Source organism: Silurus aristotelis (genome assembly GCF_946808225.1).
Source record: "Silurus aristotelis genome assembly, chromosome: 7".
NCBI classification, from domain to species: domain Eukaryota; kingdom Metazoa; phylum Chordata; class Actinopteri; order Siluriformes; family Siluridae; genus Silurus; species Silurus aristotelis.
Genome location: NC_139580.1, coordinates 23,477,897 through 23,493,341, shown reverse-complemented (window position 1 = coordinate 23,493,341; position 15,445 = coordinate 23,477,897). Strand labels below are relative to the sequence as shown.

The following is a 15,445-nucleotide window of genomic DNA, read 5'->3' as shown; positions in this document are numbered from 1 at the left end:
AACCTATCAACTGAGTGTGCTTAGAAAGCTACCTGAACCATTTAGCCCCGAGGCCAAGAACAAATAACAGAGTCAGTGTGAAAGGAGCAAGGGTGTGTGAGACTTTGTTTTACTCCACTCTTGCAGAAAAACAAATGTGCATGTGTGTGTCTGAAGCGAACACAGAGGAAGTACTAAGTATAAGTAGAACCTTGCTAAATAAACAGTCATTACAGTACAAGGTGTGAGGCAGGAAAAGAGAGCAATGGCCTGTCAGGGCAAGGTTTTTTTTCTTGGAAAAATCACTTCTTAGGGGCTACAGAGACTCCTGCATAGCAGTGTGTACAGTTTCCAATCAGATTTTTAATGAAGCACATAAAATGTAGTTCCTCTTCTCGAGCTATAGAGTTGTTATATTAACTACAATATGCTGTTGTTGATATAAACAACATTACAGAACATGATAATGGACACGTCGCTCTGGATAAGGGCGTCTGCTAAATGGTGCAAATGTAAATGTGAATGTAAATTATAATGGTCAATTAGAGTAATGAACTTCTAGGCTTGATCTGCCCAGATCACTGTGAAGGTTTTTGAAATATTTTAATATTTAAAGTTGTACAGAATTAAGAATTAAATACTACACAAACTGGATGTCCCAAAGTTTTCCAATTCCTCAAATTGATCTGCAAATGTTATCATATAATGCATTATAATATATTAGAATATTCAGAGTATCTCAATGCATAAAGTACATAATAAACTGTATTTCTGTATTTATTTAAGTACATACATAAGCAATATTGTAGTAATCATCAAGACTGTTCTGTGCTCATATTATTCTTATTTACAATCTGCTTTGATAAAACATTATTAAACTCACACTCCTGGACAAAACAAGGCAGAAACATTAAGCTTTAAATGATATTAATAAATCACTATTCATGGAATTTGTAAGATTTAAAAAAATAGGTGGAGTAACTTATTCATTTTGTTCCATTTAATGTGGACATATTCAATTTTACATCAAAGCTTTTAATCATTTTCATGATTATTATGATTTTTCCCTGCTTTCCAAGCCTGCCCCATTGAACGGTTCATTACAGCAAAAGTAAACAAGCAAATGGTGGCACAGGAAATCTCAGAAGTGCATTTGTTTCATTCTTTGACACATTTTTGTTATAATATCATTTATATATTTTTGGCAATTTTTAGCTTGACCCATACTTATTTTTATTTTTTGTTCAGTAGTGTAGTAAAACTAATGATTAGTAATTTCATTCTCTGGTGTCACCCTGGAGAGAATGAGTTGACTTTTTAGAAAGGTCTTTCCGAAAGTCTGTTCCTCACATCACATTGGGTTTTTTTTCTTACTACTGTCACCTCTGGCTTGCTATTGGGGATATAACATCTACATCAGGATTGCTATAAAGCTACTTTGTGATAAAAGACAATATATAAACAAAATTGTATTCAGCTAAAATTTCCTTATATATGTGAGGGTTGTGGAGCTGAAATACTCACTTCCGCTGTATTTGGGAACCCATCGGACGCTGGAAGGCAGGCCACTGATGTTAAAATGTTTGCCATCAAACTGCGAGCATTGCTCTTCTCTAAAGTCTTTCCAGCCCCTTGGACACGGCTCGGTGTTACAGGAGCGGAATTTCATACGCCGTCCCACACAGAAACGCCCGCCGTTTCTTGGCCTATTACACGCACACGCACACGCACACACACGCACACACACACACGTTCTTATATGTGACTGGATCAAAAACAAATCATAAAAAGGGCTATGATTTCAGAAGCCATTTGCTGAAATTAAATGGCATAAAATGTACAAGGTCCAATGTCCTCTTAAAGCTTATAAACATCTCCAGAACATCTTGGTTTAGAGTAAAAGTTCACATTTTGGACTGATTGAGATTTGTGTCCATTGTAACTGTAGATTTTCTATAAAGCCTTACTCAGGTCTGTTGCAGTCTCTAGATGTGCTGCGTGTACCGCCACCACAGCTCCTGGAACACACACTGTAGGGTCCCCACGGTCCCCATTCACCATGTACCGGCCTCGTCTCCATCTCTCTGTTCACACACATACCATGCCTGCAGTGCTACACACACACACACACACACACACACACACACACACACACACACACACACACACACACACACACACACAGGTTAAAACAAGTCATATGGTGGTTGAAAATAATCCGCATCAAAGTTTTCGGATATCCAATATCATGTAGACTGTGTGTCAAAGTAAAACCATCGACATCTCTGACAGTTTTAAATGCACACAAAGTGTAGTCTGTGTTTCTAATCCAATGTTTATACTTAAAACTTTATCTGAAAAGTAAACCCCAGCAGACGATAATCCGTCTATTATTTATGCAGGTGGAATGGCTCCTAACTCAGACCAAGCTGTGAGAATAATACAAGGCAAGTGGTTAACCACGATATGTGCAGATGGTTGAAATCAGGGTGAACAGTGCTGGTGAAAAGATTTAGGTTCACAAATGTCAAAATGTATTGTCACACTTAGACTAAAGGCACCAGGAAATGAAATGTTCATGTGGCTAATAATGATATCTTTATGAGTTCATGGAGATCAAATTTCTCGCTGTCTCTCTTTCGCTATATCTTTTCTCTTTTCTGTCTCACAAGCCAGGATTCTTCTTTTAGAAAGTGGGAGCTTAAAGGGTAAGGCTCTAGTTTACTGATCGGTAGTTTGAGGGTTCAAGTACTAAATATATATATATATATATATATATATATATATATATATATATATATATATATATATATATATATATATATATATATATATATAGTAAAAATGCTGTGCTGTCATGTACATGTGACGATTAAACGCATCAATTTTATTCTTCTCTCCTGAGCATGCCAGTTACGATAACTATCTAGTAATACTTTCTTTCGGCTTCTCCCATTAGGGGTCGCCACAGCGGATCATCCGCATGTTTGATTTGGCACGTTTTTACGCTGAATGCCCTTCCTAACGCAACCCTTCCCATTTATCCAGGCTTGGGACCGGCACTAAGAGTGGCTGAGGTTGGTTCCCTGACCGGGGATCGGTGAGAAGCATCCTGACCACTAGACCACAAGGGGACCACGATATTTATCAAGCAATGTCCCTAAATGTGAAAGCTTCCTGCCGCTTAATAAAACCTGAGTAAATATTTCCCTTGATGCTAGGCTAGTTCTGCACAAGCAAGCCATTTCTCTTTATTTGCATTTTGTAGGAACAGGGTTAGTTCTAAGGTAAAGCACATTATGGACTCTTGGCTTTTGTGACCAGTGCAAGAAAGCAGTGAGGGTGAGTTACAATGCCAGCAAGCACTATCTGAGTTAACATGACTGCCTTTTCATAGGCCGTAACTGAATCCAGGGTGCTGAGGTAGCGCTGGCGATGAGCTTCTTTCAGAGCAGGACAGCACGGCGTCTGTCTCACCAGGTTGCCCCAGCATAGACCCACCACTTGCACAAAAGCAGGCACAGCAGGAGCGCACACATGACCTGATAGAGAAACCCTAAGAGGGAAGATAACACGGTGACAGAGCTCATTACGGTCTCCAATTTCCTGCTTCCCTCTCGTTTCTGTCTTTATAACAATCTCTGCTCCTTTCTCTATACATTGTCTCATTGCTTCCACCTAAATCACATAATCACGCTGGAAAATAAAGAGAAATAAAGACACTGTTATGGTTGTACATGAATGTTCATGACTAGCTCATTCATAGGATGATATAATAGCATTAAGCACTGAGCAAACAGTAGTATAGAATGTGCTATAAATTATCGTCTAGAAAAGCAAAACTATAGCATTTGAAAACCTAGCCATGGATTCTGTAGAGTATGTTTGTTCTCTACACAAAAGATTTCCTTCTTATACTGAAAAGAAAATAACACAATAACAACCTATTTATTCAAATCTCAAGTGAAAAGTAATGACATTTTTATTAAACTTTTTCATGAATCCTTTGTAAAAAAAAATATACACTATATGGACAAAAGTCTAGTAATATGAAGGGTTAGCTCAGATGTTAGACTCCTGATCAGGTCATGAGTTCAAATCCCAGCACCACCAAGCTGCCACTGTTCACCTGCTCAGTAGTTTAAATGAGATAATTGTAAGTCAGTGTCTGCTAAATGCTATAAATGTAAACAGTACCACAACATCGAAAGAACTCAATTATAACAAGTTTTTGGATGTGGTGGCATTGAATCTTTATTTTACTTCCACTAGGAGACCCAAACCTGTTCTAGCCTGACTATGCCTCTGTGCACAATATCAGCTCCATAAAGATAAGTTGTATATGGTTTGGAATAAAAGATCTTGAGTGGTCTGTTAAAGAGCTCTGACCTCAACCATACTGAACACCTTAGGGATAAATTGGAACGTGAGCTGCACCTCAGATCTCCTCAAACCTACGTCATTTCCTTTATTGACTTTACTAACGCTCTTTTAGTTAAATGAGCACAAATCTTCACCAGCAAAATACTAATTCTAACATTTTCTCAGAAGAGTGAAGGTTATTAAAACAGAAAATGGGGACTAAATGTTTGAAAAGCACATCTGGTCAGGTGTACACATATAGTGTGTATTATTAATTAATATCGGAATATATATAATAGAGATTACAATTTGATAAAGAATAATTTATGGTTTTGCATTAACATAATTAACTTGATGGAACATGCGCACCAGAAAGAACGCTTAAATAAAGCACTGTATTTTATTGTTTAGTTCATTTTGAAAGTTGGGAAACACTAAACAGCAAGACATACCAGTACTCTAATCATTCCTTATTGTTACAGTATAAAAGCTGCGGAATATTCGAGTGTCACGGTGCTACTGATCTTATCTGTACTGTGTTGTGTGTGGGTTTTTATTTATTTTTTATTTAGCATAGATGTTTGCACATGTATGCACATGTGCATTTTATGTAGTTCTGTGTTGTTTAAAGTTGTCCTACGTAGCACCATGGTCATGGAGGAACATTGTTTTGTTTCACACTGTACTGTATTTAATGTGGTTAAAAAGATAAAAGGATATATGACTTGACTTGAGCAAATACACAAGAGAAATTTCTTTCAGGCAAAATTAAAAGTTGGGAACTGTAATGCATTCGCTGTGAGAAAAAAGAATATGTAGACCACCTCAAACTTGCCCAAACATCAGGCTTTAAATGCAACATATTCACGCCATGCTGTAAGGCCAGAGCTGAGTTCCACACTCCCTGTTTCTGCAAACAGCACAGTTTTACAATGTCTATTCTTCCTGTGGCTGTGTATAATGACTCTCCTGAACTTCTGGAGTCCTGGTTTTCCAAAAGGACCTGAGGGTCAGACTGGTACATGACTCTGAATAAAGGAATTACACAGCTACAACTTCAGTAAGAACCACTTTGCAGCGACTCTGAATAAAGGAATTACACAGCTACAACTTCAGAGTCGCTGCAAAGTGGATCTCACTGAAGTGGATCAAACCTTTCTCAATGCACAAAACACACACACTCTCTCACACAAACATGGCCAAAGGAAAACATAAAATGCTTATATGCCAACCTTTCAAATTCTACATTTAGAGTTGCAATCTTTTGCAGCGTGCTTCTTTAATAAGTGGTTTATCTTCTTATTACCATCCTTTAAACCAAACATATACAGTATATATATATATATATATATATATATATATATATATATATATATATATATATATATATATATATATATATATGACTGCTGTGGTGTATATACTGTGATGTGAGTATTTATCTTATTAGCCATAGCGCTTGTTAATGTTCGGTCACCACAGCCTCAGGCTAAGGCGTTGTTCTAGTGTGTGACAGATTAGATGAGACAGTTTTGATGAAATAATGATGGAGTGAATGCCTTACTGTAAATGTCAAGCAGGTGTTACTCGTTTCGCGGTTCAACATAATGAATGCAAATGTTTCTCCGTAATGCAGTACGAAGAGCGAGTGGAAGTGCACTTTTTATTCCTTTAACAAGCTCTCCATCAACATTTAATAGTTCCTGATCCACAGGTGGTTCAAAAACCTAATGTTATATAAGCTTATATAATGCAGACTATCATCCTGCATTTCCTCTTACACATCAGGACAACAAAGGCCTTTACCAACATGTGTGAAAACAGACACACAAACGCACGCACGCGCGCGCGCGCACACACACACACACACACACACACACACACTCAGTGGGATTAAAATAAGCATAGACCAATTATAAGTAACTACATATATATAAGTAAATGTAATACAGTGGAACCCGGTTATCTCGCCCTCGGTTACCTCGACAACCCTATTAAGTCGACGTTTTTGAAGTGGAACCGCCAAATTCTCGCTTTTTCTAAGCATTTTTTTTATCGGTTATGTCGACTTTTTTTTATGTCGCCGAACCCTGATATCTCGATCACAAGGGGGGAAAATTTGCCATTTAACGTCGGTTATCTCGGTGCAGCCGCAGAAGAACTCGCGGAAGTGGCGGAAAAATCAAACCTTACAGCTGCTACAGGTGTTGTATTGTATACTGGTGAATCCCTGTTGTTAGTTAGTGCACATATGCCTTTTGTTGTTAAATGTTATGCGATGAACGGGAGGCGAAAGCCGCGCTTGGCGGCGCGGAACGTGGGATGAGCAAAAGGGGGGGGGGGGGGATCCGCGGTGCGCTTTGGGAAGAAAAGAGCAGCCGTTGAGAGAGTGCCGGTGGGAAGACACGTACCGGGATACGCATGCGCGATAACAACAACCGCCGTGAACCAACATATACCAACAATAACGGACGGTGAAAGTGTGGAAGTTTAAATAGGAGCTGGTGATTATGATAAACGAGCACCATATGTGCGCGATTGAAGCCGGGAGCTTCAGAGAAAGCGGCCGAGAAAACACCTGACACGCTGAAGGGGGCGTGGCAGGTGGAGTCCTGACAGATAAACATGTACTGTATGTATTTTTATAGCATGCCCTCATCAAACAAATCACGGCAACGCTGTTGTGTAAAAAAAAAACTTCAAAAACACGTGCATGCACATTCTCATTTATTAACGCACATCATGTACATAAAGAAATTTCAAGCACGTTAATATACTGCCGCCATTTTGATTTTCGTTTATCTCGATCATCGGTTATCTCGATGCTTTTTGGCGACCACCTAGGACATCGACATAACCGGGTTCCACTGTATATGTAAATGTAAAAGTAAAGTTCAAGTTAAGATTTCAATTAAAGTAACTTATTTTATTAAATAACATTAAATAAAAATTTTTGAAGTAAAGGCTTATACTCAGTCCCGGATTATATGTTGTAATATCTTCAATTAGTAAATCCTATTAAATCTGAGTCATTATATTGAAATCTGTTCTGAATGTAAATGTGTGAAGAAAAAGTGAAAATCAAAAATCAACTATAAGAGAAACTATATATATATATTTTTTTTACCTTTTAGTATCTTTAGTATTTTTTAGTTCTGTTCAGTACAAAGTACAGAAACCACTAACGTTTCCTATGATCAGTCGTAGTCCAGTTAACCTGAGGGCTTTACATTTTTGTGCAATCGCAAACACACATATCCCTTCTAAGCACACTCAAACACACACACACACACACACACACACACACACACACACACACACAAAACACACAAAAAAAAAATCATGTATATATTGTTCTTAATATTTTTCCTCCAAGCAGAAGTTATTTATTTTCAGGAATCCACTGTCTACATGCATGTCACCTCATACAGCTACATGCTTTGAAACCACCTACAGAAGCAAAATAGTTTTTTAAAAACAGATTTGAAGCAGCACAGAACTAATTATAATGCAAATGTAAGTATAAATGAAAACACACTATATAAATAAAAGTTGAAAGATAAATGTTTTTTGAGACCTGGCCATAAGATGTGTAGGTGCTTAATGAACATCTTATTTTACATTCAGTCCTCATTTGCTGTTTGCAGTGTGCTTTTGGAGATTTGTGCTCATTCAGCCACGATGGTATTAGTAAAGTCAGGTAATAATGTAGGTGAGGTGACAAGGCCCCGGGATCAGTCCACGTTTTAATTTATCCCAAAGAATTTCTATTGGGTTGAGATCAGAGCTCTATAGTAGGCCACTCAAGATCTTCCACTTCAACCTATGTACAGCATATCTTCATCGAGCTGGCTTTGTACACATGGGCACTGTCATGCTGGAACAGGTTTAGGTCTTCTAGTTCAACTAAGGGGAAAATCGAATAGTACTGCTTCCAACGACATAGCTTTGTGGTAACAGTTTGGTGAAAAGCCACATATGGCTGGAAATGCCAGGTGTCCCAATACTTTTGTCCTTATAATGCATTGTCAGTGAGACAGTTTGCATATATGTAAAACCCACAAAAACGAAATATTCACTTTCTATACACTGGGCATTTTCCCATCTAAAACAGAACAATAACTTCAAGCAGCCCAAGCTTTCTATGTTTGTGTGTTGTGTGTGCGTGTGTGTGTGTGTGTTCTGGCCCATTGTGTATGAGTGTGTGTATAGTTCAGGACCACCAGTGAGGCCCTTGTGAGCCTTGAAAGCTGTCAGACTGAAGGACCAGCCGCCTGTCACAGCCACATAGTCTGAGACCAGCCTAAGCCTTTAAGGCATTCCCTTCCCTGCTGCTATTTCATGTTTACAACACCTTTCTTTAGCCTGAAAAGGTGGTTCGGTGGAAAGCGAGCTTGAAAAGAGCTCAGAGGAGAAAGAGAAGAGATGAAAAAGAGGTGTACGCGGTGCTATTTTTCTCACAATAAAAGCCTCTTGGACCATTTTACCAGTTCCAATTAGTGTAAAAAAATTGTTTAAAAAAAAAATCAAGAAGAAAGGATAAAAAAAAGAAAAGAATGAAGAGAGGTAGTACAATGACCCCCTGTAGGTCACTATGTACTGACAAAAATGTCAAGATTTGGCCTTACTAGAAAAAATCTCATGAAATAACCAGCCCAGCTGTTGGCAGGTTTTACATGCGTGAACACACACACACACACACACACACACACACACATACACACACACAGTCTCTTACTCAGTCTGCATCTATCTGCAAAAATGTCACAAGAACTAAATTTACTATACTTAATAATCTGTGTCCGCCACAGCTCAAAAAATGCACACATGCTGTGTTTGTGTGTTTGTACATGCGTAGGTGTGCGTTTGTGTGTGTCTGTGTGTGTGTGTGTTTGTGTGTGTGTGTGTGTGTGTGTGTGTGTGTGTGTGTGCGCGTGTGTGTGTGTGTGTGTGTGTGTGTATGTGTGTGTGTGTGACTAAAGCCTACAAGGACTTGCCAGCAACAAACTCCAAACAGTTCTGACTTTGCTGCTAGCATCTGCTGAAGTGTTCTGCTTTGTGGTTACTTGTTGCCCTGTAATTGCAAGGAAGCCGCTTTTCCCAGCACATCATTTTGCTGTCCAAAAAAACAACAACAACAAAAAAAAACAAGAAACTAGCATGTCGTAGGAATGACATGACTGACTGAACGATTTGAAAATGTCCTACTCTCTCATTTTCACACAGGCATTTCCATAAGACATTGTGTTGGCTTTCATGTTGGCTTTCTCACAGGTCAGGGTTAGAGTTCAGCAGGGCTGCAGCAGGCTTCAATTTGCACAGCCAGCTAATGCAACACACACACATACACACACACAACGTGTACCACTAAATACCACTGTATCCCTCTCTCTTTCTCTCTCTTTCTCTCTCTCTCTCTCTCTCTCTCTCTCTCTCTCTCTCTCTCTCTCTCTCTCTCTCCTGAGGTACCAGTGACCAGTACCTACTTTTCTCTTCGGTTAGAGACCACTCTGTGTAGCTGAGGATGGTTCCGTATAAACAGCCTAAAGATCCATGAAGTTCCTGAACAACTCAACATGAACAGCTCTGCATTTAAGCATCCATCACTGAACAGTACACCTTAACAATGATTGAACTATAATGAAATGGACATTCAGTGGCCCCCAGATGAGAATGGGTTGCCTTTCAAGTCTGATTCCTCTTAAGTTTTCTTCCTCAAGGGAGTTTTTCCCTTACCACAGGTTTGCTCATTAGGAATACACAAATAAGGAACAAACTTTTAGGCACTAAACGTATACTTTCCAACTTTATAACCTGGGAAGGTGGTAACTTATAGTGTTTAAGGAAATGGATCATGAGTTCAAAAAGTAGTGCAATTGAGATAATTGTAGGTCGCGCTCGATAAGGGCATCTGCCGAATTCTGAAAATGTAACCTCTTTATCTCTGTAAAGCTGCTTTAGGGCAAAGTCCATTGTTAAAACGTTTTATGTTAAAATATTACTGACATAAATAGAACGCTACAGTTGCTCCCTGCAGCCTGCAAAACACTGGCATATAAACAAGCATGTGGGTGTGTGTATGTGTGAGTGTGTGTGTGTGTGTGTGTGTGTGTGTGGATGTGTGTAGGTGAATGGAACAGCTGATGTGTCCAAAGCAGTCATTTTAGTTCTTAATAACAGTCTGTAGCCTTCAACACAAGCCAGTAGAGCAGAAGATACCTGCACAAAGATGTTACATCATTCACAGGGAACTAAGGCGTACACTCATCCAAACACAGATGTTACTAAGCTAATGCTTATGCTTGTAGTTTTTTTTCTCATACATCAGAGTGTTTTTCAACACTCACAAAAGACCATTGAGCTGTGAAATATAAGCAACAGATCATCCACAGTCTTGTGAACCTGCAGAATTCAACCCACATAAGATTAATACCTAAATTTCAGTGTTTTTTGTCTTCTCAATACCAACATGGCTAACAGTAAAATGCCTTAAGAAAAAACACTCAAATCCTCTTCACTTGATTGCTTGGCAAGCTTGGGAGAATGGCGACCAAAACAACAATTCATTTGTTGAATCGAATCCTTTCGGGCCTCTTCATGGAAGCGCAGGCAGGTCAGGGAGCAAGATGATATCGTGGCAGTGTATCGAGCCAGAGAGTCGAATTGACTCAACGAGAACTGCCAGAGCAGTTGGCCAAGTCGGCGAGCCAGTGCCAGCAAATTCTATTTCACCTGACTTTTTTGCAAGACTTCTCTATCTCGCACTAATTGTGTGAGACGAGGGCAGACTACAGGGAACGTGAGCGTTCCCCTCAGTTTAATCTTGAATCAGGCACAATGCCTTCTTATGTGCTGCTTTGACAGAAAACGACTTGTCAAATGTTTTGGGAAGATTAAAACGAGGCACACATCACAAACGCAATTCAAAAACAGTAACAAGTTAACGGGCAGGCTTTTTTTTTTCTCTCTTCTTTTTTTTTCAACCACTTCACCCAAGGCTACAAGCATATATACAGTAAATCACCCTTTTACATGTTTTTTAACAATTGCAAATACTTTAGATCATAGAAAGCAATTTTAACATGCAACTCACCCTGCGCAATGTCTTACAGAAATATATGACAGATAATAAAAGTTCTAGAGTGCAAAAATACAGAACCCAATTAAACCTTGAGGTTGAACGTCATTGTTGGCTGAACCCTGAGCTAACCAAGCATACAGGCCATATATTTTCTACAATTAATATTTATTGGCTCTTTTTTTTTCTTGCTCCAATTTACAGTATGTCGTTGTACAGTGTACATGTTTCAGTCTCAAAAAACCCAGCAGATGTTATTGTAATAGAACAATAATAAAAGTGCATAAAAGTATGTAATAAATAGATAAAAAAAAAGAAATAAACAATGAAATATAAAATGTATACAATCAAATTAAATACAAATGATATAAAAAAAATATATATCTATATTGCATGAAATGCCAATTAGCATTTTAGGTATTGTAAATAACTGCTTAGGTAGTCTAAATAACTCTGTAAAGACTGTTTTACAGCAATGTAAAAACATTTTCTAAAATAAAAACTTTTTTTTTTTTTTTTAGATCTTTCTCTCCTTTGTCTTTGAGTTTCTGTTTTTTATAGTCAGAGTTACAATATTGCCATATTCTTTCCTTTTTTTTAAAAATAGTATTTGATGTTACTCTACAGGATGTTCAAACTTTTTTGGACTGTATTATCCAAAATAAATACAAGGACTGTATAGCTCATTGGTTTTCATGATGTTGTTTGTTGTGGTATTTTCTCTATCAAACCTCCATGAAAAAGAGATCAAGGTTCAAACAATTTACCCAACTACATTCTTTATGCTATTGAAATCCAGGCCTCTTTATGTGTGGAGTCATGTGTGGTGTACTCAGACAGCAAGGACTATACGGGCTGTGCTGAACTCCTCCACTCTGCCTTGGTTCTCGTTAGAAGAGAACTGTAGAGCTGTTTAGAGATAACCAGTGATGGTGTGCCCGCTTTAGAGCAAGGCTCACTGAACCAGATGATAGATGGACCCCCAGGGTCATGTGACCACATTATTCACTCTAGCACCCAGCCAGGGAGTTGTAGGGAAATGAAAGAAACCAGAGGTAAGACTACAAAAAAAAAAAAGACTTTATTATGTCTCTTCTGAAGAAGCTGTCTCAGAAATGATTGAACATCTCTATATGCTTATCAAAATAACACAGAAATTGTTACTTTTTCAATTAATAATTACAATAACTGACTCTCAATTAGATTATATTTAGCCTGATCTTTTTCAAGATGAGGTAAGTACATTATATTTACTTGTAATATTATAAATGCAGAAGTAGAAGAAGCATAAATATATCCATGTCATTTTAGAAACTTTGTCATAACATTTAGGAGATGTCTGGAGTGAGCCGAAATAAGAAGTAGATTTTTAAGTGGCCTCCCTGACTTCTTCTTTCCCACATAAAAGCACTCTAAAGAGACAGGTGAGCTGTGACCGAGAGCCCCTACTCTTTCAACTCCCTTCCACTTCAAAGTGCTCAGTATGGAGATGACACCAAACCCTTAGCACCACAAACAAAGGTGCAGGTGTCATGACGTGTTTAAAAAAAAAACAAGAAAAAAAAGACTCTTTATGCCACTGTGTCGTTCTATTGTTGTGAACTAGCAACCCACTGCGCTAGTTGTCTGGACTAACCAAAGCAATCAAGATGCTATGTTCAAAGTGCAGTTCTTGCGCTTTCTGTAGACAGCCAGTCAAATGTTAAAGGTTCAGTAGGTACTATACTAACAGCAAAGCGTCATGCCAGAGGCTCGTTTCACTAATGTATAATGATATCAAGTTTACACCAAGACAAACCCCTTCATGCCCCTATGCTTTTAATCAACACAACTTGCAGTCTTCATGGCAACAAGGCAAAGGCAACCAACAAATGATTCACATCAGCACGTACTCTCGCTGCATGACAGTTCAGCAGTTAATGAGAACAAGTGAAGGGTTTCCAAGTACATGAAAATCCCATGACATTGACACTGCGGTTGTTTTAGTTGGATTAATGTACCAGCCATTCTGGTTAACTTTCCTGCCCTCAAGTGTAGTAATACCTCTGCCTCTCTACGTGGTATGAGACTATGACTGCCCTTGTGCCTTGTTACTGCAAACACATTCCCACCATCTGGTTCTAAAGTTTTCTTATGCAGGGGGAAACGAATATGTAAAAGGACTAGGGACCCCCACAGGTTTTTTTTCTACACCTCTCTCTTTACTGAACCTGAATCAAAATGTGGGTCTTTTGTGTGAAATCTACTCTGAGCCCAGAGCTCCCTGACCAGTGACCCACTTACCCACATCTTAAAGAGATTTAAGGGTCATGGGTTCAGAAGAAGGTAACTTGACTGAGAGTTGGATAGCATCCTGTTTCAAAGGCTCAAATGCCCTCCTCTTTAAAAAAAATCCCTTTTTCCCAGTCCCTCAATTACTCCTTTAGTGTTGTTTGAATGTCACAAAATGTGGCTAATTATCATAACATCACACAGGTGGAGGACAACAAGGGAAGCTTTGCTGTGAGTGCAGACGCTAATGTAACGTGACACACAAGACCTTATTTACCTACACAGTCATTTATTTACAGGTGGCAACCACAAAGTCACGCTTTCCTATTTTCGCATATAATAAACAAAGAAATGTTTTTTCTTTTAGAGTAATGCAAATTTGCTCAGGATTTCATGTTTTTGGTGACAGGACACACACACCTAGACATCATCCATGTCGCACGGGAATCTAAAAATGGGTCTTTTAATCACTGAGCATGAATGTGTTTCAAGGCCAAATACCACTGGAAGCTCATATTACGTTTGTCTACGGGGTTGACATTTCCATGTGATGCACCAGTGACCGACAGACAAAAATAGCAAAACTAAATTATTAGGCGAAGAGACTCACCATGCCATGTCCACATTCAGTTCCATCAGCCAGGGGCATGTGCTGTGTGCGGCAGCCTTTGTGGTCCCCTTCAGAGCTGGTGCACCAGAGCCTTTTACATTGTCTCTGTGACAAGGATAGAACGGCAAAAAAAGGAACACAATAACACTTTAATTTATAAATGTTTTTAACTATATTTTCTTACCTCAAAATAACCATTCTACATGACAAATAATACAGTATATATATATATATATATATATATATATATATATATATATATATATATATATATATATATATATATATATATTAGAATCCTGTTAGTTCTCAAGTGATGTCATCTGATTTATGCTGTGACCTCAGTGCAATCCCTCAAGGCTGTATAATAGATTTTAATATGCAAGGCTTTCAGATCACTTAAATTACCTTTGATTGGATAATGAAAATTTATGACCTGCCCAAGTACTTAGAGATGATGCAACTCCAAAACATGTGTTGAAGGAGTCACGCTTATCATTAGCAAATGAATCTGCCTAAATAACTAATCAGAACCCTCCACGATTACGTAATGGCTACACAATCTATCAGGCTCAACAAATAACACCATGACCTCGTAGTGACCGCATCAAACGGTACCTTTATTACCACAGATTCGGGGCCATATCTATTAAACAGTACTAGAAGCTCCTGAAGCTAAATGATGTAATGCAGGAAGCTTTAAATGTTTTTATGATACCCATAAGAACAGTAAGTTTGTTATGAAAATGCTGCTTGCTAGACAGACAACAGTGCAGTAACTTAATTAATAAATAAATAATAATAAATAATAAATTATTTATAAAGTCTCTAGACATGTTTAAATATGAAGGTTTACCATGAATGGGCAGACTTGGGAGCCTGGTCCAAACATGAGTTCGCACTGCCGATTAGCGTTGTAGACTTGACCCGGGAGCTTGATAGGGAGGTCGTAGGACCTGCCAACTGGTTCATCCAACAAACATTCCCCATAACCAGTACTGGGAGAAAAAAGGAAAGAAAAACAACATTATGTATTAGGTAATGTGTGTTGCTGTGCTTTATTCTTGCCTATTTTGCACAACTTGCTATTTTAAATAACTTTGTAGAATCTAATCATTACCTCGTAACACAACCTTAAAATAATC

General features: G+C 38.3%; 1 protein-coding gene across 2 annotated transcripts in view; it reads right to left on the bottom strand.

Annotated features, from left to right (window-relative positions):
* Window positions 1-15,445, bottom strand: part of LOC310728538 (A disintegrin and metalloproteinase with thrombospondin motifs 20) — a 105,230-nt gene that overhangs the window by 49,480 nt on the left and 40,305 nt on the right. For both annotated transcript variants that reach the window (XM_083546084.1, XM_083546085.1), the window contains exons 10-13: window positions 15,157-15,298; window positions 14,301-14,405; window positions 1,947-2,092; window positions 1,504-1,685 (exon numbers count right to left, since the gene is read on the bottom strand). In XM_083546084.1, the coding sequence (XP_083402210.1) occupies window positions 1,504-1,685; window positions 1,947-2,092; window positions 14,301-14,405; window positions 15,157-15,298 (575 nt within the window). The remainder of the gene's footprint in view (window positions 1-1,503; window positions 1,686-1,946; window positions 2,093-14,300; window positions 14,406-15,156; window positions 15,299-15,445) is intronic.